We start from the raw sequence: 27932 nt of genomic DNA on the forward strand, positions 1-27932 counted from the left end.
AAAGATACTTATGCCAGATAATTTGTTTGCAATAACCGTTATTGTCATAATTAGTCTAGAGTTCTCAATGTTCGATTTTGTTAATCTCTCATCCATTACCAATCGTTATCGTTCTTTATATTAATCGATGATTTATCGACGTCTAATGATTAACGTTCAAAGTAGGATATACTACATTAAGATTAAATAGGCCTAATATCTCTTTCGAATGTCAGTCTGAAAGTAGAACGCAAATACGCAATTACTTTCTATATAATTATTTCAATCCACTGTCATCGGATAAACATATGTGTAATGGAATACCGATTCCACTATAGAGGGCGCCACATAAATACACGCAGGTAAACACGGGACTCGTTCAATCTGAATTGCGTTTAAACTTTATTGAATCACACCGCACCGACCTGGTGACTAATGTAAAAATATATAAAAAATGTCAATAAAAGTGAAGTACAATATCATATCAAAATACAACTCCAAACTAGTTGCGGTACAACTCATAACATGTGAAACAAAGATATTCAAATCATCCTTAATACATGAAAGGTAGTTGCAGTAAAGCTGGCAATTAACAATTTAATAATAATTAACGTATAACCGAAGTAATCATGAACTCATCGTAAATTGCATGTTACACTATGCTCAGAATATCTCAGGAGTTACACCAATTCATAATAGCATCACACATGAATGAATAGTTAAAGCCATTTAAAACAGTTACAATCATCATTCTCAGAAATCATGTGTAATCAGCACTGATACTAAATCACATAAATCGTAATCAATTTTAACCTTATATAAACTGTTGATAAAACCATACTGTATTATAATGCTTACTTAAATTATGGCGCAATACTGATCATTAGCAGCAATCACTAATCAAATTCTATTGTTATCGTCTTCACAAAAACAATACTCTGTAAATAAATGGTCAACATAATATGAACCCATATGAACAATATAAATCAATCGCAATAATAATACTTGTCATATTTTAATACTGCCTTTCGTTATTATTGAGCATGTTTATTCCTAGGCCTAGCCCAGACAGGCTGTACATACGTTAGGCCGTAAGAAACATTGCATGCTAGCTGACGGAGCCCTATTCAGCTGGTATCATGAAGTTTAGGTCAACAAGTATAATTCTTAAAATACATATTATACAATAATCCTATTATACATGATGGCATCATAACATATCAATTAACTTTATGTAACATAATACCATGAAATATAATAATTCAAAGTAAAGAACATACCCTAAAACACACTGTCATAGGTTCGCGAGTAGTTGCACATCTTGCACGGTTCAAATCTAACCAGCTACTAATTTTAAACATACGCAGAAAAACAAGCTAAAAGATGTCAACACTAGAGGGCATTGACTAAATTAACGAATGCAACTATAGAGGGCAATAAAAGAGTGAACATATATAATGAATTAAATTACACTCCCCCCTGTAAATCCACAACACCGGATTTACACACCAATAGTTTTTGCTATGGAATCTCTATAAACTATGCAAAGCTTCGCAACTGGCCGCTTCAGAATATTATGATTAACCTTTACGTCAACACTTCTAACTTTCCCGTCTTTGCTAATTCGCACTCCAAGGACTCTTCCTAATGGCCACTTGCCACGAGGTGAAATTTCGTCTACCAACATCACTATATCGTTCACCATAACATTCTCCTTTGGCGTTGTCCACTTATTTCGTTTTTGCAATAACGGCAAATATTCTTTACGCCAGCGCGTCCAAAATAATGAAGCCAAGTACTGGGCTTGTAGCCAACGCTTCTTTCCGTAAGACAAAGATTTATCAGTGGTATTTTCTACTGGTGCTAAAGGACCTTGACGTAAAAGTAAAAGATGATTAGGGGTTAGTGGTTCTGCATCTGTGGGATCATAAGACATATCTGTAAGCGGTCTTGAATTCAGTATACTTTCCACTTCTGCAAATGCTGTAGCTAACACATCTTCTGTTACTCTCTGTTGACTTAACACGCCATTTAACACTCTTCGGACTGACCGAATTAATCGTTCCCATACTCCACCGAAGTGGCTTGCATGAGCTGGGTTGAATTTCCACTTAAAACCTCTAGTATGGCAGAAATCTTCAATGTCCTTTTCTTTCATCCCTTTGATCGTGTCTCTAAGTTCACGTTCTCCTCCGTGTAAATTGGTCCCGTTGTCACTAACGAACAGCTTGGGTTGTCCCCGTCTGGCTACAAATCTTCTTAATGCATTGATGAATGCATCCGTGTCGAGACTGTTAGCTACTTCTAAATGGACGGCACGGCTGACAAGGCAAGTAAAAATGCATCCATACCTCTTGACTGTACTTCGCCCCACCTTAACATCAAAAGGTCCAAAAAAGTCGACACCAACATTGGTAAATGGGGGTGTTTTGTCATTAAGTCTCTCCGCAGGTAGATTCGCCATAATCTGTTGGGCTGGTCTTCCTCTATATCTTTTGCATACTACACATGTGCTCAAGGCACTCTTCACTGCAGTTCGGCCCTTTAACAACCAAAATTTCTGTCTTAGAGCATTCAAAGTTGACATCCACCCAGAGTGACCAACACGTTTGTGGAAGTGTTGAATGATGAGTTTTGACACAGATGAATAGGCTGGAAGAATTATAGGATGTTTAATTGCTTCATTTACCGTAGATTGCACGATTCTACCACCAACTCTAAGCATATCTCCCATCAGTATTGGTTGAAACTTTCTTAAACGCTGATCACAATCCCATCTAACAAATTCAGTACGCTGAGTCCACGCAATAATGTTAGCTTCACTACCTTCGATCTCCTCTACACTTAAACTTGTTGATATAACATTTGATCCTCTTCTACATCTCACAATGAATCTACGGACATATGCATACACTCGGATGAGTCTTGTCCAACTTGATATGTTTGTTGACAAATCTTCAAGAATTATATTTCTTCTCTTCACTTTAGTTTGAGTGACGTTGACATTGAATTTTACCTCAGGATCATTGGATTGGGTAACTTGATGCTTGTTTGGAGGCCATGTCGCTTCATGTCTGCAAAGGAAATCTGGGCCTACAATCCACTTGTTGAGTTTCAACGATCCCCTGGATCCTTCGTCTGCAGGGTTGACTTCGGTAGCAACATGTCTCCATTGCCTCGGGTCGGATGAGCTTCGTATGTATGATACGCGATTAGCAACATAGGTCTTGAAGCGTTTAGTTTCGTTAGCTATGTAGCCCAGAACAATCATCGAGTCACTCCAGAACGTTGTTTGTATACATTGAAAACGGCTACCGACTTCTCGTTTCACTAGCTGTTCTATGTCGACGGCTAGGACAGCAGCTAGCAATTCTAGCCGAGGAATTGATACTTTCTTAAAGGGAGTCACTTTCGCCTTACCCATCACAAATCGAACATCTATTTTCCTGTCACCTGAAACCGTTCTACAGTACGCACAAGCCGAATAGCCCCGTTCCGATGCATCACAGAAAACATGTAACGATATCTCATCTGCTTCTTCCAACTTTATCCATCTGGGCACTTGGACTTTAATCAAGTTTGGTACATTAGCCAACCATTTTTTCCACACGATAATTTCCGAGTCTTGTAAGGCTTCATCCCATTCCGTGCCCCGTCTACACACGTCTTGGAGTAGAGATTTTGCACATAAAATAAAGGGTGCAGCAAACCCTAACGGGTCGTAAATCGAACTAGTAACTGATAGCAGTCCACGTCTTGTCATAGGCTTAGATGAAATATTGACCTCAAACTTGAACACGTCACGATCGGCATCCCAGCATACACCTAGCGTTCTTTCACTCGGTAGCTTCTCCAAGCTTACAGGTACAGACTTTGCTCTTTCAGTTTCGGGAATACTGGTAATGACACTTCTATCGTTGCTGATCCATTTAGTTAGGCGGAATCCTCCTTTTTTGAGAATGCTACGTAATCTATCAACTAATTGTACAGCAAAATTGGTATCACCTGTAGATGCAAGGCAGTCATCTACATAGAAGTTGCTACGGATTATTTCGATGGCTGCTTTACCAATATCGTCTTGATTATCTTCTAAGTTGTCATCTGCAGATTGCATTAAAGCATTTCTCGCACAGCACGGAGATGACGTAGCTCCAAATACATGAACCTTCATTCGGAACTCTTGGGCCGGGTTTGTAGTATCACCACCCTTCCACCACATAAAACGCAGAACATCACGATCACGTGGGGTAACATACACTTGATGGTACATTGACTCTATATCAGCAACTAATGCGATCTTTTCTCTTCTGAATCTCAGCAATACGCCAATTAGGTTGCTGTTCATTTCAGGGCCCTTGAGTAGATTATCATTTAGGGAAGTTCCACACCACTTCGCAGCGCAGTCGAACACTACCCTCACTTTGTTTGGTTTTCTAGGATGGATCACAGCATGATGAGGTAAGTACCATACATTACCGTCTGCACCGCTGTTAATGATAGGTTCAGCATGTCCTTTATCAATATATGAATCAACTGTCTCTGCGTACCTTTTCTTTAATTCATCGTCTTTGTCGAATTTATTCTTTAAACATCTAAGTCTAGTGAGAGCCATGGGCTTGTTGCATGGTAACTTATGTTCATCATGTTTCCAGAGCAAATCCATCTCATAATGCATATCTTCCTTTAAGACAGTAGTCTCTTTCAATATAAGTTTCGCTCTCTTATCTTGAACCGAGTCTTCATTTACCTCAAAGATTCCATCGTCGATGGTCCAAGATTTCTTTAGTTGATCTAGTATTTGCTCGTTGCTAACTACAACATGGTTGCAGCTAGAACGTGTCCTAGATGACGAACCTGGTCCCATTACACACCAACCAAGAGGAGTCTTTATAGCATAAGGATCTTTAGGGTTATTTCGTCTTTCGTCAATTACCCAAAATGCTTCTGGATTGTCGGCACCAATCAACAAGTCCACTGTTAAGTTACGGCCATCACTCACCGGCAGATCCTTCAAATGCGACCAATGCTTGAGTTCATCCTTCGTGGGTACTGCATCAGTGGTGGATGGTATGCTATCCACAGTCAGCACTTTAGTCATAATCTCGTCTCGTTCGCCTTTGCCCTTCACATTTACCTCAATACTGAGACCTTCTCTACTTTCTTCACCGTTAATCGTGACTGAAGTGTACCGGACTCGTTGACCACTCACACCAAGTTTCTTTCTCAATCTGTCAGCACACAAACTGGTATCAGAACCATTATCTAGAAGAGCCAAGGTAGAAACTACAGTCCCATTTTTAGCTCTCACCTGGACAGGCACTACCATTAAATATACGTTCTTTCTATTTATAGCCGCACGAGATGTTACTACATGTTCAGGCTTCTTATTAGGAGGGTGAAGAAGGTTATGATGTCTTGTCGAGTCACACTTGCCACATTTGGAGTCCTCTCGACGACATTTGTTCGCTGAATGTCCAACTATCAAACACTTGTAACAAAGCCGTTTGTCTCGAGCCACTTTCACACGGTCATCATAACTCATTTGTAAAAACTTAGTACATGCAGTTAACATATGTTCTTCCTCACAATAGAAACAACTTAACTTTCGTTTAGTTTGGATATTATTGGTTTTCACTCTTGGCCTTTCTTTACCGTTATCAGTAGCAAATTTCCCCACACTTCGCCCAAACATGTTGCAAGATACTTCAGCTTTCCTTTCAATAAACTTAATCATATCTACAAATTTCGGTTCTCCCTTCTCTAACAGGTCATGAGCCTTGTCGGCCCATGCGTTCTGCATACGTATGGGTAGCAATGATTGAATCTTTAACAGGGTCGATGTGCTGTTCAGATCATTCAGATAACCCATCTGGCTTAATGTGACTTCACATTTTTTCATAGCACTTACTAAGTTCCATAGTCCTTCACCATCACCATTAGAGATACGTTTCCTATTCAACATCTCTGTGATTAGACCATCTAAAATCATATGTGGCTGACCAAATTGTTTTCTCATTACATTCATGGCAATTTCGTAACCACCAGACTCTAATAATGCACAGCTTTCAATGCAAGCGCGGGCTTTACCCTTACACAGTTGCAATAAATATTGCAATCGAGCGTTGTCATTACTTAATTTAGATGCAACATTGACATTAAAATTATTTATAAACGACCAGTAATTCACGGGATCACCATTAAATTCACTAATGTGAGCCTTGGGCAATTCCAAAGCTAACCTCAAATCAGAAAATTGATTAACCATACCATCATTATTAGAACTAGTACAGGCATTAATGTTACTACTAGATACATTATCCTTATTTACACCTTTCTTAGTAAGAAACTTCCTACCACTATTTCTTGCCTTCCAAAATGACTCTTGGCATTTCTGTATCCACTCTTCCTCAGCCTCGAAGGCATCATCATCCAGGGATGCACACAACGATTGATGTACAGATTCTACCTCACCAAACGCGTCTTCAGATTTCTGCATCAGTTCGACAACAGACTGCCGGTCACTTTCTGGATCGGCCAATGTTGACATTAACATGTTAACGTTTCGCGTCATTAAAGACTTCTTGTTGCGACGAGACGTCTTCAGATCTCTAATCCTCGCTTCGAGTTCAGTCATGACGAGGTTCCACACTGGCTGCTTGAGTCTTTCTTGCTAAATTTAATCACTGTAATGGAATACCGATTCCACTATAGAGGGCGCCACATAAATACACGCAGGTAAACACGGGACTCGTTCAATCTGAATTGCGTTTAAACTTTATTGAATCACACCGCACCGACCTGGTGACTAATGTAAAAATATATAAAAAATGTCAATAAAAGTGAAGTACAATATCATATCAAAATACAACTCCAAACTAGTTGCGGTACAACTCATAACATGTGAAACAAAGATATTCAAATCATCCTTAATACATGAAAGGTAGTTGCAGTAAAGCTGGCAATTAACAATTTAATAATAATTAACGTATAACCGAAGTAATCATGAACTCATCGTAAATTGCATGTTACACTATGCTCAGAATATCTCAGGAGTTACACCAATTCATAATAGCATCACACATGAATGAATAGTTAAAGCCATTTAAAACAGTTACAATCATCATTCTCAGAAATCATGTGTAATCAGCACTGATACTAAATCACATAAATCGTAATCAATTTTAACCTTATATAAACTGTTGATAAAACCATACTGTATTATAATGCTTACTTAAATTATGGCGCAATACTGATCATTAGCAGCAATCACTAATCAAATTCTATTGTTATCGTCTTCACAAAAACAATACTCTGTAAATAAATGGTCAACATAATATGAACCCATATGAACAATATAAATCAATCGCAATAATAATACTTGTCATATTTTAATACTGCCTTTCGTTATTATTGAGCATGTTTATTCCTAGGCCTAGCCCAGACAGGCTGTACATACGTTAGGCCGTAAGAAACATTGCATGCTAGCTGACGGAGCCCTATTCAGCTGGTATCATGAAGTTTAGGTCAACAAGTATAATTCTTAAAATACATATTATACAATAATCCTATTATACATGATGGCATCATAACATATCAATTAACTTTATGTAACATAATACCATGAAATATAATAATTCAAAGTAAAGAACATACCCTAAAACACACTGTCATAGGTTCGCGAGTAGTTGCACATCTTGCACGGTTCAAATCTAACCAGCTACTAATTTTAAACATACGCAGAAAAACAAGCTAAAAGATGTCAACACTAGAGGGCATTGACTAAATTAACGAATGCAACTATAGAGGGCAATAAAAGAGTGAACATATATAATGAATTAAATTACAATATGATTGTACATGAATTAGTTACAAACTTAACTTAACTCGTCTTCGTATACTGTATCTCCTATTGCTATATCGGTCGATGTCAACTTAGTTACATTATATTTCTATTTTTAAATTCCACCCTGTTCGGCAACTGTCAAAGACCGTAGGCCCTACCTCGTAACTAACTAGCGCACGGCAAGTCATTTAGTACAGAATGTAAAGTAAGCTACTTTTAATGTTTGTTGTTTCTACTGTCTCTAGATTACTGTGTGCATAATTGAAAATATATCGGTGTAGTATAACATGTGAAATCCCCCTATTATATTATATCAGCTTCGGGAAAATATAATCCTTTGTGGAACTCAAATGTTATAATACACCTCTAAGCCAGTCAATATCTCCTGTATTATAATACTATTCTATATAGTAAACTACGCGTTTATATTGTACACGTATAATGTTACGCTAAAGATGTAAGCAATTTATTATTCCTAAATTTGATTTGATTTTAAAAGGATACAAAAATTAATATTAATCAATATAGTGCATCGTCGTTATAAGAATACACATGTTGACAATTATTATTCATAACTAATTTTGACATTGGTTGATGGCCAACTGTTCTTAATTCATCAACGTTGCGCTCTGCTAATTTCGTAATTGATTTCACTTTCTTGATATCGGACAGAGCCGTTAAATCAAAAAGACGTCACATTACTGTCAACACTTTGAAATGTTTGTGATTGTTAAATAGTGGTAAATCATTTTAAACGTTTTAAAGATATATTGTCTCCCTAAAAAAAAATTGTAAAATGTTTTTGTTGAATACGCCATTTCGATTTCTCATAATAGGTATTCACTTTGACCAAAAATTGGATTGAAAAAAAATATATATTTACCTGAAAAAATGTAATTTAATGCAAAAAAGTCAATGGGTTGGTTGAACTTAACCGTTTATTTTGTCTTTTTATAAGTAAAACATCATTTGCCTTTCTTCTACGGAAGTGATTAACTTTTTTTAAACTGCGAAATGGCATATTCAAAGGCTTCTATATATAAATTTACGTAAGGGCAACATTCGGTAAATCGCGCGTTATTTCTAGAATGTTTACTCAATGGTATATAAAGTTGGTTAGAATCTCGGTACTGATTTTAACCACCTGATGTAACCCTGTTTACTAATTAAATTTAGTTGCATAATTAGTTATTGACAATTAAGACGAATTTAGGTTCAACGATTTGCCCTAAATAGGGGTGTTTTCCGATCGTGGTATACACTGTCTAATGGATGTCCTCTTGAAAAATACCTGCACACAATAATGCGAGGATGCTTCGCATTTTCCTATCTCCTCCTACGATAATTGTTTTTAATAGCTGAAAACCGGTTGAACAGTGGATAATCACACTGCATTGGATGTTTGTTTAAATTGAGGTTTCATTTCGTCAGTTACCGTACCATTTTACCAGTTCTATTCAATATGATAAGGCACGTGTGTGGTGTCAAATCAGTTGATTACCATTTCGTCGATTGAGGTATCTAGGCTTATTTGATATTATATTTTATATGTGTAATCTTATTTATCAGTTACCATTTCGTCGATTGAGTTGCTTATTCAAAGCCTTCCAATTCCTTGCACGTATCAAATAATTCTATACCTTAATCTATCAACGATTACCCAGTCTTTAGATAACACAATTTGAAGTCAATGCATGTGTGCAATTAGATTACAAACATGTTTTGTCAATAGGTTACGTTATTTAAATTATTAAGCTTCTAAGGTAATGTCATTCACTTTTCTCATGACACCATTTAATGAGTAAACAGATGCCGCAGTACTTTTTTTAGTGTTGCAGTGCTTTTTGATTGCGGCACCTATTTTATTGAGTGATATAGCCTAGATCAAATGCCCGTAGTAAAAATACATTATTGTAATTGGAGCAGTTTTATCAGCTCAATTATCAAATTGATTAATGTAGTGTAGGCCTAACTATAAAAAGCAAGAGTAATACGCTTTGATATAACAGCGGTAGCGGTATTCGATCATTTTCAGTATCGCATTTCGTTACCGCCGCTAGATGCTAGGCCTATGCCTTTGTCTGAGATTTGTTTGTTCGTGTGTTTGTTAGCAAGATAACATCAAAACTAAAACATGGATCTTTACCAAATTTAAATCACATAATATAGATATGTTTTCATGGAAAACGCGACATTTAATTTTGAAGGCAATCACAATTCAGGACCACTTTTTAATTTTACAAATTTCAGACGGATCTTAACCAAATATAAACCACTGAAAGATTTAACTACAAATGACTATTACATTTTTTAGGAAATCCGGGGCTGTGAGATGATGCCCCCAATTGTGATATTTGTTGTCACAAAACTAGAAAATACATTATTTTTGTCTCTGTTGATATAAGGTTATATTTTTAAAGCATTGCGTACATTAACAATAATACGCACATTTGTGCGCACGTACTTCGTCATGATTCTTGATCCTTTCTCTCTTGGTGGAGGTTGAAACTCTCTAATTGCTCTTGTTATGAATTGATTGGGTGTTTGTTTACAGTATAACATCCATATGTTTTAATTTATCGTCATGAGTTATTTGTTTACAAATAGATACCTAGGAGACCATGTCTATTGATTTTCCATAAATTTATTATAATATCCCAAGTTATCTGTATCTTCAATATGGTGTAGGCTGAAATAGTATTGTCTCTGTGACTCTACAATGTCTGAAGGGAACAGAAAAAACCCACACACGACAACATTATATATAAACTATTATCCTCACAAGTTTGAAAATCGTTACTATAAAATATCTAACCATTATGAATTCTTGAAAACAAAAGAACAGAGTAAATTCGACTTATACAAATACAACTATTTCAAAATGTACATTTTCAAAAAAATTAAAAATAAAATAGAAACTTTTACTTCTAAATAAACTAAACGTTTATATTCCTTTTCCTATATGATATCCATACTGTCTTCAATGAAAATAATATGTTCAAAAGGGCCTCAGCTCTGCAGAATCTTTAAGAATATGGAAAATTCAAATTGTTATTTGTTGCTACTACTCCAAGATAAATTTCTCTTTGGCTCATTAACACATTCCAGGAATAAGAACGCTTTCAATTCGTGTATTATTCTTAATATTGCTGTATCGTCATGTTTATTTATTGCACTATCAAATTTTAATTAGAAACACGCTGAAATGTGGCATTATATCTTTCTTTAAAAGAGATAATTAAGAACAGTTGTTCGTACAGTAAGATGCACATTTAGCTTTCTTAAGTAATTTAAATTTCTTGTAAGTTTTCAATTTGTAGTCCGAATCGGTTAATTGATTTCTTCTGTAAGTGGACAATATGCCAAAGTCTATTCTTAAATAGCAGACGTTTGTGTACAGTACATAAGTATACTAACGTTTTCTTGTGTTTGATTTATCTATAAAAAAGAAAAACATAATTTCATATTATAATGAACATTTATTAATCGTTACATAGTCTTAACCAGGTTAATCGTGTGCCTTAACTATGTTCATGTACCTAACCAGGTTAGTCGTACACCTTAACCAGGTCAATCGTGTACCCAATCAGATCAATCGTGTACTATAATCAAGTTAGTCGAGTACCTAACCCGGTTAGTCGTGTACCTCAACCAGGTCAATCGTGTACCTAACCAGATTAATAGTGTCTTATCAGGTCATTCGGCGTGTACCTAATCAGATCAATCGTATGCCATAACCAGGTTAGTCGTGTACCTAACCAGGCTAATTGTGTACCATAGCCGGGTAAATCGTGTACATTTAACAAGTTAACTAGGTTAATACATTCGCGTTGGTGTACGGTAATTACAAAAAAAAACAGTTAACAAATAATCATTGAAGTGCATTAAACAACTGATCGTTAAACATTTGTATTAGTGTAATCCAATAATCCGTTGCAATATAAATTAATCAGTGTACCAGTGTACTGTAATAATAACTATTGTATTGCCTGATTATTCATAGTATTAATTGATAGCACACGAGACTGACACACGTAGTACCAAAGTACATAATACTAAGCCCTTAAGTAAAAGTGATGTTAACATTACCTAACCGCAAGTAATGATTCATTCAGCCAAATTAAGTTACTGATGACTTTGATAAAAATATCAAATGACGTCACGATTAGTAAAATCAATAATATCGTGACGAGAAATTGTTGTTGTTTTTTTAATGCATTCCTAACTTCAAAATAATGAACCTAAATTCAATAATCTATCAATGTGGTATATTTTCTTTCCTTTGTTTTTATCTCCTCTCCATATTCCGACTAGGAAATCCCATGTTAAAGACATTTCCCAAAAGAATGTTCCTTTTCATAAATGCCTGATAGATAACGTAATACTTTTAGCTCAAATTGTATATCAAAATCAAAACCGTATACAGTGTAGGATCATAAGTCCTAAATCGATGCGCACAAAACTTGAATATAAATAAGAGTATTTTTTTACAACAGTCTATAACCGTATCGTGCATTTCCAAGTGTTGACAATCATTGAAGCCCACGTAGACTAGGCTATGAATGAGGTAGGTGCCACTCGGAGAGGTAGAAATTCTCATATGACTTTTCTAGACCAGTTTTTTCTGGGGAATCCAAATATATTGGGTAAACGGGCTGTAACCTGAGAACTTTCGCGTGAGGGCGCTTTTTTCAAAATGGCTGCCAGTTACAGTAGGCTATGATATCTTGGCAACCACTGGTCATAGAGAGTTGATTTTTGTGTCAAATTGTTCGGAATGTACATGTTCCTATTTGATTGAATAGAACATTTTGTCCGAAAATGGCCGGAAATACCTATATTGACCTTTGACCCAATATCTAACAGATATCATATCTCCGTAACTACTCGACACAGAAAGTTGTAATTGGTGTCAAACTCTCCAGAATATAGATGTTTATATTCAAACTAATAGAACATTATCTGTAAAAATGACCGGAAATAACGTTACTGACCTTTGACCCAAAATGCAAGACATTTCTCCTATCTGATCACGTTAATCCTGTCAATTAATTCATTTTGTGCCAATTGGAGGTTGACATTCTCATATTATTTTCTGGACCAGTTTTTCATGTGCAATCTGAATATATGAGATAAATAAGCCATAACAAGGCCAAGAATTTAATTCTTTTACTACATACATGCTTCCCTTTAGTGTTTCAGTCTGTATGTCGTGTATTAATCTTCAAGATCGCTCACATCACTGCACTCTGAAAAGTCTTCCTGGACATCCGTGGGCATCACTGTCTCAATCCATTTAGGCTCCATTTGTTCGTTCCATCCATTGTGTGTACTGTTGTTGACAAAATCATTGACGTCTGCTGATTGCCATTCTTTAGTAATGAAGTTTGCTCTAAGTATATGAAACTCAAGGGTCTGCTGACATGGTGGCAGTAATGATATATCTGTAATCTTGTTGTGTCTGGAAAACTTTCTGTTGAAGATAGCATATCTTGCTTGATTTACACTTTTCCCCTTCACTCCATACAATAGTGAAACATACTCTTCAAGTTCCTCATACAACTCTGGGGACCCCTTTGGAAACAAGCCTCTGGGCTTAAAGGGCCATCCCCTGCTTTCCATGCTTTTTTCTTGTTTTATAGTCTTGTATTTTTATATTTAATGTTTCTCTTTTTATTTCATTTACATTATACTGTTTTATAAATTTGTACTGTATTTGGAAAGCAATAAATATTACTTACTTACTCTTTTGATGGAACATCTGACACTCCAAGGTTGCAGAATGTGTCAACAAATTTTTCTTTTGATTCCAGAAGCTTCCAGCAGGTACGTTTTCCTTTCCGAAAGAAAGCGGAGTTATAATCGTTACCTGTGAAAGCATGGAATCCAATAAGGGATGATTTCTGCGCTTTTGTTAAATCAATGTCACTCAATTTCAGTACCTTTCGGTATTTCCCAGTGTTTGTATCAATAATTACCCTCTGCCCATCATCTATGAAATGAGATAGTTCAATGACTTGAATATCAATGTCTCCAGAATGGGAACGAATTATTGCTACGCCTTGAATATTATTTGTTAAAGCATGCTTTGCATGCAGGATGACTTTCGTGTCGGCTTCTTCCTGGCTACTATTAAGCTCCGGAACCAATACAACATCTCAGTTAGTAACGTAGATGCATTCTTTGTACGATGAAAAGTAGATAACATCACTCCTCATATCTGTTAGAATGCTTTCTTTCTTTGACACTAGTACACAGCGAATAAGCTCAATCAATCTGGTCTTGTTCTCGCCGTTGGCAAGGAAATTGTTGAAATCAATGGGCAACTTTGATATTGTTGAGCTTACAATTACTTTTGGTGCAATACCGTGTCTGTTTCTCTCAATATACTTAATGCTTTTTGGCAAGTATGCATCGGTAACAATATCAACACGCTTGTATCCTTTAGGGATGCTGTTGAAAACTTTTGCTGCAAGATCCTCGTACGTATCAGGGTAAGATGTAAATGTTCTGATTAATGCCATCAAGTCAACAACATAGGCAATGACAGTAGCCTTTGCTGGCAGTGCTCGACCAGGATCCATAACATCATCTCACTTTATTTTCGAATAGTGGGAAGAAACTCGAAATCAAGGCAAATGGGAAAGTAAAAGTAATATAAGCTAATCGGGATGTTTTAGGAAAGCTTCTTGCCACCTCAACAAAGCATGGTAGAATAATTGACTTTAAGAAAGCCTTTGAGTATCCACTTACCCCTGTCCCGCTAAGCCTGGCTAATGCAGATGGGACAAGACGAACAACTCAGAAAAGTGTCCTAATGGAAATTCTCATCGAAAGTTCAACAGATGTTATGGATCCTGGTCGAGCAATGCCAGCAAAGGCTACTGTCATTGCCTATGTTGACTTGTAGCAAAGGTTTTCAACAGCATCCCTTTACATGCTTTAACAAATAACAATCAAGGCGTAGCAATAATTCGTTCCCATTCTGGAGACATTGATATTCCAGTCATTGCACTATCTCATTTCATAGATGATGGGCAGAGGGTAATTATTGATACAAACACTGGGAAATACCGAAAGGTACTGAAATTGAGTGACATTGATTTAACAAAAGCGCAGAAATCATCCCTTATTGGATTCCATGCTTTCACAGGTAACGATTATAACTCCGCTTTCTTTCGGAAAGGAAAACGTAACTGCTGGAAGCTTCTGGAATCAAAAGCAAAATTTGTTGACACATTCTGCAACCTTGGAGTGTCAGATGTTCCATCAAAAGAGTTGTATGAGGAACTTGAAGAGTATGTTTCACTATTGTATGGAGTGAAGGGGAAAAGTTTAAATCAAGCAAGATATGATATCTTCAACAGAAAGTTTTCCAGACACAACAAGATTACAGATATATCATTACTGCCACCATGTCAGCAGACCCTTGAGTTTCATATACTTAGAGCAAACTTCATTACTAAAGAATGGCAATCAGCAGACGTCAATGATTTTGTCAACAACAGTACACACAATGGATGGAACGAACAAATGGAGCCTAAATGGATTGAGACAGTGATGCCCATGGATGTCCAGGAACTGTTTACACATAATGAATATGAAGACTTTTCAGATTGCAGTAATGTGAGAAATCTTGAAGATTAATACACGACATACAGACTGAAACACTAAAGGGAAGCATGTATGTAGTAAAATAATTAAATTCTTGGCCTTGTTATGGCTTATTTATCTCATATATTCGGATTGCACATGAAAAATTGGTCCAGAAAATAATATGAGAATGTCAACCTCCAATTGGCACAAAATGAATTAATTGACAAGATTAACGTGATCAGATAGGAGAAATGTCTTGCATTTTGGGTCAAAGGTCAGTAACGTTATTTCCGGTCATTTTTACAGATAATGTTCTATTAGTTTGAATATAAACATCTAAATTCTGGAGAGTTTGACACCAATTACAACTTTCTGTGTCGAGTAGTTACGGAGATATGATATCTGTTAGATATTGGGTCAAAGGTCAATATAGGTATTTCCGGCCATTTTCGGACAAAATGTTCTATTACATCAAATAGGAACATGTACATTCCGAACAATTTGACACCAAAATCAACTCTCTATGACCAGTGGTTGCCAAGATATTATAGTCTACTGTAACTGGCAGCCATTTTGAAAAAAGCGCCCTCACGCGAAAGTTCTCAGGTTACAGCCCGTTTACCCAATATATTTGGATTCCCCAGAAAAAACTGGTCTAGAAAAGTCATATGAGAATTTCTACCTCTCCGGGTGGCACCTACCTCATTCATAGCCTAGTCTAACGAGATAGCACACGGATTATTAAACTCAATGTCTGTTTAATGAGAAGTGGCAAATAAATATTTGTCAAGATTGTGTCAAGTATGGCATTACCTCTCTTGAAAGTGTTACTCTTGTGTCAGATAAAACACAGTTCTACTCCCGTTAAATGAACATTTGAGATTTCATTTTAAATGTGCAATTCATATTTATTGTAAAGATAATATTTTACAAATAACAAAAACAAAATCTTCTCCTACCTACATTAAAGAGCCCATTGCATTTTGGGTAATGTGATTTAGCAGAAATGCAGTCGGTATACAAATTATATTTAAATCTATTTTCAAATAAACGGTTTTTCGGCGCTATGCAGCAGAAACAGACCTTATGTGTCTAAGATATTATATCTATAAATATTTACCACCATTTGAATTGTTATTTTACTTATTGTAAATCAATCAATCAGTATTGTTGATTGTTAACCCCGCAATGTTTATAACATATCTGTCTTCTTTGTTTTCCATCTAACCAGTCCGTTCCTCATTTATTCTAATTCCAATCTACCGATAAATTCTTTTCAGGTTTTGTTTTATCGCAATGTTATTTGCATTTTCACTGAGATCCAGCGAGTGATACCCACATAATTTGTCGTTTTTTCTTAGTAAGTTGTCTTTGGATTCATATTTGAAAAACAACAGCAGGCCATACGATGATTTATATGAATGAAATACAATTTTTATTAGGAATTATTAGGAACTGAATAATGTTTTCTTTAGAATCAAATTTTCTTAGAACATGCCTATTAAACCTATGATAAAGCAAGATTTTCAAAAGTTGTTTCTCAGGATTTCTTCATTTTCTTTGATCTTAATATGTAATAGAAAACTCCAACTGGATTACCACTCAATATGTAAGATGGAGGTTGAGGAGAGCAGAGCTAGTCAAAATTAGAGATCAGCTTGGAGAAGGTAGTGGTATAATGGTAGCAGCAGCAGGAGTATGAAAGTGTATTCAAGTCTCTGACTGTATTAGGAAAGAAAGAGCTATTGAAACGGTTGGTCTTTCCGTTCCGATCATACGAAATTTATCGGCTTTTAATAAATTCCACGAACAGAATAATTATGATCAGATATACTAGTACATAAAGCATAAGTGAATAATGAATTTTATAGGTTTTTAGGCACCTGCAATGTGTAATTATATAAATTACTGAGAAACCGTATATACTTCTGCAATTCATCAAATGTAGGACACTTGGCTAAAATGTTAATATACTAATTGACGTTAGGTACAATAATAACATTATGAAATTCTCCATTATTTTACACAGTTCTTTGAAGATTAATTATAGTAATTTATCAGCGTTCAAGATATCAAGGACAAGCACGTATATGTTATTATGTAAATATAAAGGATTTAGTATAAAAAACAAATATGTTTTGCACGCTGGATTAACAAATGTAAACGACTGATGGCGCATTTTTTGTTTACGCTCGACAACTGACAAATGGTAGGAAGACCGTCGTTGTAGATACTTCAAGACATTACAAACACATAGGCCTGTTTACTTTACTTTCTTTTAGATGACTTGGTGTGTCAATCGAGGTAATCTTCAGGGTGTTTCAAAACATCACAACTCCAGGATGTTCTCTGTCTGTCTCGACAACGAGATCTTGCACGAAACTAAATGCGTAAGTTACTTTTGTTACATTACGTTTTTAATGTTTAAAATATAAATTTAAATTATTGTGTGTTCATTATTTTATCTGTACATCAAGCTGAAATTAAGTTTCAGGAGGAGACTCTGTGACATTTCCAATTCGTGTCATAGTCACGAACTCTCTACATCCGTTTTCGGAGGACGTTCTCCTTATTCACATACTTGGAAACACTTGAACTTCTAAACTATCGTTATTTGAAACAACAACTCTTACCATGGTTTTGACATAATAGAATTATTTTGCATTATTCTTAATCTTGGTATTGTAATATATACATATTGTTAGTGATAATATCGAGCTATTTTAAAATTGAAATTGTTGCTTTCTTTAATACTGGGAAAGCCTACGTCAGTACTTAAAATACGGGAATAATTACTGTAATTAAAGACCTTTTTATAGAATAATCATCAGTTATTTTGCCATTATTAGAATCGTTAATATGTAAAATCAGCAGTCGATTCTATGTACTCCTTTTAATGTAAAAGAGTGAAAATCCACTCTTTGGGAGTACTTAAGAACCGCAGTCAACAACTTTCACTCCTTAGAGCGAACTACTTTAAGCGATTACATTATTTCTAAAGCGGTCATACGGTTCTATTCCATTCACAATGGACTTGAAGGTGAGGGATTGAGAAATGGGGTTTGTTGGGTTGAGTTGAGTGTATGGTTGACCTCAGTTTCTTCTGTGTGCTTTTGATAGTTATAGTTTGTAGTTCGATTTTTTAAGAGAAAATGTTACCATTTTCTTTGCAAACGTTATATATAACCTTATGTACTGTACTAATGAATTTTTAAGCAACTTCATGTATACGAAGCCTGGTGTTGTTTGCGTTGTTGGTCGTCAATAATACAAAGATTGATTCCCACGCAACGTAACGACGTAAACACAACGCAAGTGAGTTGACTAATCATAAGCGAAAGTTAGAATAATCCATCGCGACTGATTATGTCTGCTACGTTCCCACCTTCTTTTTTCAGTATGCGTCTCAACAAAACTGACGCCCATCCCCTTTTCAGAACCTCTACACTGATGATGGATGAACAGGCCACGATAATGAAAAGTGAACTCATTCGAACTTACTAAAGGAAGAGTTACAAATAGAACATAGAGGCAATCTGTACTTTTTAACATTTGAAAATGAATGTTATTCTGTATTGAAAGTAGCCCAGGAGCAATTTCTGATAATTCTTGATATGAGCCCAAAACATGTATATCTTTGTATTAAATTCACTGTCGTTTATGACGTAATATTCAATTTAACCAGAACAATAAAACATTGCGCTGAAGATAGATTGTAGGCATGATTAGGTTAGACAGTGTTAACAATTAGGCATATCATCGCTGTAGGACGGGGAGTGGGTGGCTTGTTGACACGATGTGAACATTAAAATAAATTACTATCATCAATCAGAAGCATTAATGTGTTGTTTAAGAATGTCTTCGCACATCTTAAACATTATGTTAAATCACTTTTATCGTTTTACTAAATATTATGTATCTTGTTAAAGTTCTATATTTACTATGTATTAATCCATAGTATACTGTCCATCACAAATGTGTACGGGTAAATCGTATCATAACAATATAGCAGCGTGAGCACTCCTCTTTGTCAAATCACTATCACGCTTACCTTGCTAAAAATTATTCAATCCATAATATCTTGTCGATTACAAATTGTTAGATGATCGTAATATTACTTAACAACTTTGCCAGAACTCCATAAATGATAGCTATGGAAAGCACGAAATAAAAAAAAACACGTTAGTAGAATCAAGGTATGTTTGTAAAACGTAGCTAGTCCGTCTGGTTGAGACACAATATCTTACATTTCAACTGTGAATTTATTTATTTATTTTAATGTGTTTATGTAATAAATGAGCAAGAGGAGCTACAATTTATCGTATTTTCACGCAATACACTTATTTATATTTACTCATTCATTATACCTGTTTCGATAATCGCCCGATCATTGTAATTTATGGACTAAAACATTTATCCATCCATACGTTTTTCAACAATCGTCGAGTCTCATGCACAAGGCTATAATTTAATTCCTACATTTTAACTAATCGACGAGTCTAATGCGCGGCATGCAGGCCATGATATTTATACATTAATTCATACTTCTTTGAGTCGGACTGAAATCGTCGCGTCTCTACGCTCGCTGCATATACCATTACCGTAAGTCACGCCTTACAAATTCACTTTATACAGCAGAGCCCTTCTTTGGGGCCCCTTTATAAGGTCAAACCTGACCCAAGAAAGGGGGAATATATGTTTTAACACTATGGCTAACCTCTATTCAAAGGAAAGTCATACTAACACTTTTTCTAGGTCCCTCTATTGTCACATCGCAAGTAGTAATATTACTGTCATTGTATATATATTATTACTATAAATGGTAATTAGTATTACTGTAAATACTCGTTTTCACTCTGTAAATACTATACTTTATAATTAAAATTGACGGCGTTCGTATACTTTCAATAAACAGTAGCTTAACATGGATTAGATATTGATAGAATGAATGAGTGCGATGTATTCGTTTATCATTAATGATAACAAGGTTAAATCAGGTGAACGGACAGTATACTTCAAGTTCAAAAGCTTCTTACCCGTAAATAATAGAATATAAAGAGCATCGTTGTCAAATACATACAGTGTAGCCAGAGAGCTAGAGTGCTCGAATCCTTACTGTTTAATGATGGACTTTTATTTTGTTCCATTTTGACGTCTTTTTTCCATCTCCAGGTTTCGCCATCGGTCAATTGGGTTGATGAAGTCTGTCCACAATAGAGGCTTAATCTGCCTGTTTTTCCACAATATCAATGACCACCAAAATATGGACAGCCCATTTTTTGGACAACAGCACCCTCAACGGCCCCTAGTATGGACAAATTACTCCCAGCTTTCCACCACATTCGTGGTTTATTTAATTTATAGATAATTAAATAATGCATTATTGGTATTTGTTTCTTTCCCTTTTTTTCGTTTTGTACGTCGATGTTAAACAGTTCGATCTAAATTCAGAACAAAACACTGAGCTCGCCTTCCCAAGATAGGAACCCGTAACAGTCCTTTGATCTGGCTGCAACAAATACCACCAGTATACATATTATCGGCGCGTGGTGTCTGTAAGGGGCGTGGAACTGGTAATGTTGCAACTACAGATAAATCCTTTGATGTCCGGAGCTCAGCATCATGTTGTTAGATTGCCTTGGTGATTCACTGAGGGGTAGTTACGGTATGAAAATAGAATTGAATTACTGTATTTGAGATGACAATTGGAAATGACAAGAGTAGGCTACACCATCCACTTCGTAAATAAGGCTATCACGTAGCAGTAATCAGTTATTGTAAGATAATTGCTAATTATAACAGGAATCATAATACAGATCGTATATCGAAGTATTGACGTCATTATATATTTATCTAAGATGACTATATTAACCATAGGCCAATTATAAAATAGGAATGTCTATTTTATATAAGGAATGTACAACATTGTACAGTATACTCTTTTGTTGTTTGTAATAAACCGCCTTCTAATCCACTATGTATGTTATGTATGAGTTTTGATTACTTTGGAAAGATAAATGAATAAGATATTGAACACCTACTTTAAGCACTGGTCCCGTTCCAAGTAACTCAGGTGTGTATGGAGAGACGGAGTTGTTGTTGACCCTTTTTATATCCTAGTTTAAACTAAATAGACATAGTCATTTTATTTGGATGCACCACCAATAAACTTCAGATTTGTAATATCATTTAGATTATAAAAACATGAAATAGGCCTATGTAATGCATTAGTTCTACTACAAATAGATTTCGAACGAGGGGGTTAACTCTGTATTCCGATTTATTATGTTGTATCGGTTTGTGCCAATGTCAGTTTCATGACGATCGTGATCTCTTTATCCTCAAGAACCAGTTAATTATCCCTGAAAACATAGGCCCAAATGAATTGTACAAGAGGTTCTTACCTAACCCTAGGTCTGGTTTACTTCCGCTAAACAATTATTGATATTTCAATTGCAAAAAAGCATTTGTATCTTGTCAATATTTTCCTAGTCTAATTATTGATATCTGTTGAGAGCCACATGGCCCGGTCTATTATTTAAACTACCCCGTGGTTTTAATTATTTATATTTCAATTGCAAACAACTCTAAATCATCCAACTCGTCAGTGATTTAATTATTGATATTTCAGCTGTAATTAGTGAAAGTTTTACTATTGAATAATTGAAACACTTAATTCCAATTAATTCAGTTACAAGTGAACATATACAAACAAATTGAGCGTTCTCTCGTAATAACCTCTAAATGATTCAAATCATCAACATACACTTGAAATTAGCTTAGTACAAACATTTACAAACATGTCCTTAATACATAACGATGTTTACATCATAAACAGCTGGCGAGTTGTGAAGAATATTGAATAACAATACTAAGGGCCCCGAAATGTGTATTTGTCCAATCAGTCGCAGCTGTACGCAAACAAAAAAATTCACGCAATTAATGCTAACCCGTGACGATTCCTCCCGATTCAGCCTACTCGAAACAACTTGCTACAGCTTTGTAGGCCTACTCTTCTCTTCGTTTATAATTATTCCATGATTTAATAAAACCAGATTGTTGCTCTGATAAATTCATTATGCTTTCAATCATTATAACATGTACTGTTATCAATAAGACGTAATGTCATTTGTACACTTGTGTATAGAAGAACACGATTTACTCATTACAACAATAACGCTGTGTGATATTGCAACAACCATTCATCGATTTTACCGTACCCATTTTTACCTGTTGAAGAAATAACAACCTTTGATAATTGTTGAAGTGTCATTTCGATGATCATTACATTATAGTACCTATTTATACTCCTGGTAACGGCTTCACTTAGCGGGAATATCAATGATCGAAAACAGCATTTTGAAGGATGGAAAAGGTAAGTAACACACTCATTTTTGTTTGTTTGTTTGATCGATAAATAACTCATTTTTTATAAAATAATACAAATCAATAGATAATACAAACATCAGGAAGGCTTGTTTTGGAAGTGTTAACATTCTGTATAAAAAAAATCCTAAAATAAAAACCTTTTTACATTTACATCCAACAGTCAAAGATCAATAATAAAATATTTAAATTCTTATTACCGTAAATATCAGTAAATTACTGTTGATTTTAATAATGAAATCAATAGGCATTTGAGAATGAAGAATTTTAAGGCTTCCTTCTATAACAAGTTAGTACGGAGAGTTTTCTGATGCATGGGCGCATAATTATTTTGAGCTTGATACGTGTTTTTATTGTTGATAAAGTTCTGCACTTGAAACCAAACAAACCATCAATAAGTAGCCTAAATTATACTATTACTTATAGAGAAGGAACTGCATAACCCACGTGTGCGTAAAACTTTGCGTCAAATATCAGAATAAAGTTATGTATTAGTAGGCCTTATCATCAGCCTCTCTCGCTTTCCACTTATGCTGTCATTTTTACACGTTTTACATTTTGTTAACTGTACCTCATACTAAAAATATAGATATATCCACTTTGTAGCTATTTATATTCTAGACGGAAATTTGATCCCCGTTACGCTTCATTGCTTGTCAAACCGAAAGTTCATTGTTTGTCTACAAATCATTGGCCTAAGAAGACCTAGGCAAGTTTACAGCTTCCGCTGTCTGCGGATGAAATCAATTTTTATTGCAGGCGAAACTGTACATTGCATAGTCTGTTGGAGGTCTTTTGTTATCCAATGAGAAGCGTTCTAATAGAACCTTTGTTATAGAAGTTTCAAACATTTTTTTGATCTTTTTAACATTAATAAGTGTAGGCCTATATATCTACAATAATATAAAGTTTCTTTCTGGTTGTAATAACTTTATCGTTTTTGATTTAGAGGTTTAGCTTATTTTATTTGTTTCTCCTTTGAGATCCATCCAGCCACAGCATTGTTATTTTGTAGTAATATGCTTTTTGAATGTATTATTATAAATTTTAGAGATTGAAATTATTTCGTCAACAGTTGTTTAACGTTTAATTTCGTTATATTGACTAGCCCTATTAAAAGTATATTATTTATTTAGACAATTCTTTATAGGATTGGGTTGAATGGATAAAAAAAACAATATTTAATACATAAGTTGATGCTAAGTACCGTACCTAAGCATTAAAATCAAATTACTGTTGATGGATTTCAAATTTGATCAATGAAATATAATAACTAGACATTAGAGAATAATGAATTTTAAGGCTTCATTCTGTAACATAAGTTATGGCGAGTTTGCTGATGCATGGACACATATTTTGTGTTTATTGCGTGCTTTTATTACATTGTTGATTCAAGTACTGTACGTGAAACCAAACAACCCATAATCTTTGCTTCAACTATCAGAATAAAGTTGTGTATAATAGGATCTTCAGTCTCTCGTCTTGTGACATGCCGCTTTCCGTTATTTTTATATGCCATTTTTTTGTGTCATATGTAGAATGGTTTTATGATTTGTCTTTTACATTTTCTATTTCCTTTTAAACTTCCATGATCCATGCAGATTTTGGTCTTCCTAGACTTCCGCCGTTTTACTCTTCTGTTTCGATGATGTTATTACGGCGTGTGTACGCGCGCGTCCACTATGTTACTTTGTGGTGTCCCTGTACTGTGGCAATTTGAATGATAAAACAAACTATCCTCATTATGCATCCATTCCCCAGCTAAATCATTTACTGCATTCACGCAATGGCAATGTAGGGATAGAAATTGATATCTAGGTTTGGTTAGGCTTCCTAACTAATATAACATTGTTGTTATCTGTCGATGCATGTTAGACTCACTGTTGTTGCCAGCGGTACCTTTTACTAATTTTACTTTACTTTAGGTCTACGTTATCTATTTACTAATTTAGAGTATCACACACGATTCATAATCAGAACTCTAATACGCCAATGAAGATTCAAAATGTTTAAGTACGCCGACACGATGGCTTAATATAGATTACCGGTTAAACATTGGCCGTGATTGCAATTTTCATTTTCTACTTATTTTCGAACAGTTGTTCCTGATCCAATACTGGGCGATGTACTTAATTGTGATGAGTCTGAAGATTGTATGTGTTTCCATTAACTTTAGGGCCGATTTAGCTTGTTTGTCTGCCAGAGATAACCCCCGTTATTAATGCATGTTTTGTATATTAATATTTTCCTAAAACATAATATATAGAAATCAAACTGAGAAGATCGGGAAGATGAAAACATGTTATTTTTCATATTAAGTGTGTATTGCCAACAATTTCCAAGAGGAAAGCTATTGTTCAACAAGAAACAGACATTTTCCCCCTGTCTAAGATATTGTTCATTTGTATCATTTATTCTATTGACATTATGTATGTATCCGTACTGTATTATTTTAGGCCTACGCACTTCGAACGTGAAAATCGTAGGTTCTGCAGATATACTTTTTTCAGCGGCCGATTCTCGTACGGTATCAAGTATAGCGATAATAAACAGCTTGAAGTATCGTGTCTCCTGACGTCAACAGGCCCATCCATGAAGCTTGGTTATTCCTAGAGACGTAACAGAAGGAACACTCTATTCACAAAACGATGGAATATTCAAACTGTCGCTTGCCATTGGTCAACTCGCTGGCGTTGCGTCTCTAGTTTGAACCAAGCTTAACACCTACAGTAAAATGTATAAGTGTAAGGAGACCCTATTCAGTGAGACCTTGTTTACGGCCTACTGTGTATAATAAAGTGTCGATATACATGATACCCTACCAGTAGTGGCTGAATTTTTCAGTAGGTCCTAAGTTAAAAAAAAATAAATAAAAATAACCTATAGACTTATACCTACACATTTTCAGAAATACCTTCCTTCTTCGAAAGATCCGTTGATATTTGTAAATATATTCAACAGCTTCTTTTTCCCCATGTTTAATGTACCATTATAATAAGATATTAATTTGTAATTTAATCATTTTAACGGGAAGAGGATCTCTAAACCACCCATCAGTAACATTGAAATAAATAATAATATAGAACGATCACAAAGATTAGAAAATCCATCATATTATCTTCTTATATAAGTCATAATTTGTCTTATTTTCTGTCAAGCCTAAGTGTTCGCTTTGTATTAAATGTGTTTGGATATTAGTTATCATTCCAATTTTTCACTCACAAGTCGACAATCGCAAAACATTCACACAAATCTCGTACGAAACTCAGGAGTTGAACATTACAATTCATAAAAAACACCTACCGGTACGATATTTAGAAAATTTTGAAATGCTCAAAATGACGAAATTGATCAGAAATTAATTTTGTGCATTTTGAAATTTCAAATACGCGTAATCGCGTAATATTTTGCGTAGCATGCTATTTGTATCATGTCAAAATTTGCTCTATATTATGAAATACACTTTTGTTATTGAAAAAATTAATTTTTGTTCAGAATTTAGGCCTATGTGTAACTTACGCTGCGCGACTCTAAAGTCATATTACGAAGTTTCTTGCACATCTACAGTTACAGGTCAATCTTCTGACAAAGTTATACAATCTTATGTTAACAAGAATTGGAGATACGCTGCGAACAAAATCAGTGGAAAGAAAGAAGAATAGCAAAAGGAAAAAAAGATTCTGACAATAACAAGGGGTTATCCGCCAAGTGCGGAAGTGCGGATAACCAAAAATAAAATGTTTTTCTTATTATAATGAAAAAATAAATGGTTAAATTCAACCAAAAATCCATTGGCTGGCAGCCAATTTGACTATTTTCTGCTTTAAATTACAGTTCAGGTTTAGGTAAATAATATTTGTTTTCGCTCCAATTTTTGGTTAATATGGCATCATATACAAAAACAAAAAATTGTAAGAATTATTTTTTTCAGGGGGGACAATACATCTTTAACATTCGCACACAATTCGTACACCAACCAATCTCGCTGCACAAGACCAGATGTTATTTTCACAGCCCTTCGAGACTTTTAGTTTTTTTGCGTTTCATAAATTCATAACCATAAACCATTATCTATACAAGTAATCATCGAAATTATCTAAAAACTGCATTCAATTATCTCGCTAAATACCCCCGTGGCCGCATTCCCCAATCACACTAAATCCATACATTTCTCTTAAATACTAGTGTTTCAGTCAATACTATTTAAAGATTTCCCCATATGTGGTAGGCCAATTAACTTTGGAGAATTAATGGGGGAAAGTATACCCTTGATATCTATCGTTATCTACCTATTTCTGTTGAGTTTAAGAGGTTAGTTATTGAGTTATGTTTAGTTAGGTTGATTATTGTGAGTTAAATTGATTATTTAGGAGCTATGCTGATTATTTAGGGGTTATGTTTATTATTTAGGGGTTATGTTTATTATTTAGGGGTTATGTTTATTATTTAGGGGTTATGTTTATTATTTAGGGGTTATGTTTATTATTTAGGGGTTATGTTTATTATTTAGGGGTTATGCTTATTATTTAGTGGTTATGTTTATTATTTAGGGGTTAGATTGATCAGGGAAGAATGAAATTAATTTCAATCTTCCCTGTATTGATTATTCAAAGGTTAGTTCGATTCAAATCAACATTTATTTCGACCAAAATCCGAAAAAGACACACAAACAAGTCCGTCACTGTCCGCCATTTTTAGTCGCGTGGACGCGACTCTATAGTTCACTATGTCGGTCGGTCGGTCTGTCGGTCTGTCTGTCGGTCCGGTATCACTATGCGTTTTATCGCTTTTCTGTTTTGATGTACAGAAAAGTTTTAGCCTAAAGTACATTACTTTTTGAAAGTTCATTTTTTTCTGAGAGCACGCGACTTATGGCTGTTGGCCTTGTTCGTCTACAGATCACTAAAGATGATTCATTTTGTGGCAAATCTATTTTACTACTTTTTTTACAATTTTCAGTTAACACTCAAAATAAACTTAGGGGTCAATCGGTCAAGCTACATTCACACTGCGACGTGTTTTTAGTGGAAAATCACTATAAAGAATTGAACGGCGCTTTCTTAGATTCCGTGAAACGAAACAAGTGTAAATGTAGCTTTACTTGTAATCTTCGAGACGTACATGTTGG

General features: G+C 35.1%; 3 protein-coding genes across 3 annotated transcripts in view; 2 read left to right on the forward strand and 1 right to left on the reverse strand.

The window, feature by feature from the left end:
• The window catches only part of LOC144848412 (phosphatidylinositol N-acetylglucosaminyltransferase subunit A-like), a 57267-nt gene extending 40516 nt beyond the window's left edge, over nt 1-16751 (forward strand). Inside the window, exon 15 of the mRNA XM_078705167.1 lies at nt 16699-16751. The gene's annotated coding sequence lies outside the window, so the exon portion shown is untranslated. The remainder of the gene's footprint in view (nt 1-16698) is intronic.
• LOC144835684 (uncharacterized) lies at nt 1481-6613 on the reverse strand. Its single transcript, XM_078690752.1, has one exon. The coding sequence runs from the start codon at nt 6611-6613 to the stop codon at nt 1481-1483; it is 5133 nt and encodes a 1710-aa protein (XP_078546878.1).
• A 5763-nt stretch (nt 16752-22514) lies between the features above and the next one.
• Nucleotides 22515-27932, forward strand: part of LOC144848467 (mesotocin receptor-like) — a 48852-nt gene continuing 43434 nt past the window's right edge. The window contains exon 1 of the mRNA XM_078705228.1: nt 22515-22793. The gene's annotated coding sequence lies outside the window, so the exon portion shown is untranslated. The remainder of the gene's footprint in view (nt 22794-27932) is intronic.

Source organism: Antedon bifida, chromosome 1 (assembly GCF_963402885.1).
Source record: "Antedon bifida chromosome 1, ecAntBifi1.1, whole genome shotgun sequence".
NCBI classification, from domain to species: Eukaryota; Metazoa; Echinodermata; class Crinoidea; order Comatulida; family Antedonidae; genus Antedon; species Antedon bifida.

Coding starts and splice junctions, on each gene's coding strand:
- LOC144835684 (XM_078690752.1), bottom strand. CDS start 6,613: ATGACTGAACTCGAAGCGAGGATTAGAGATCTGAAGACGTCTCGTCGC.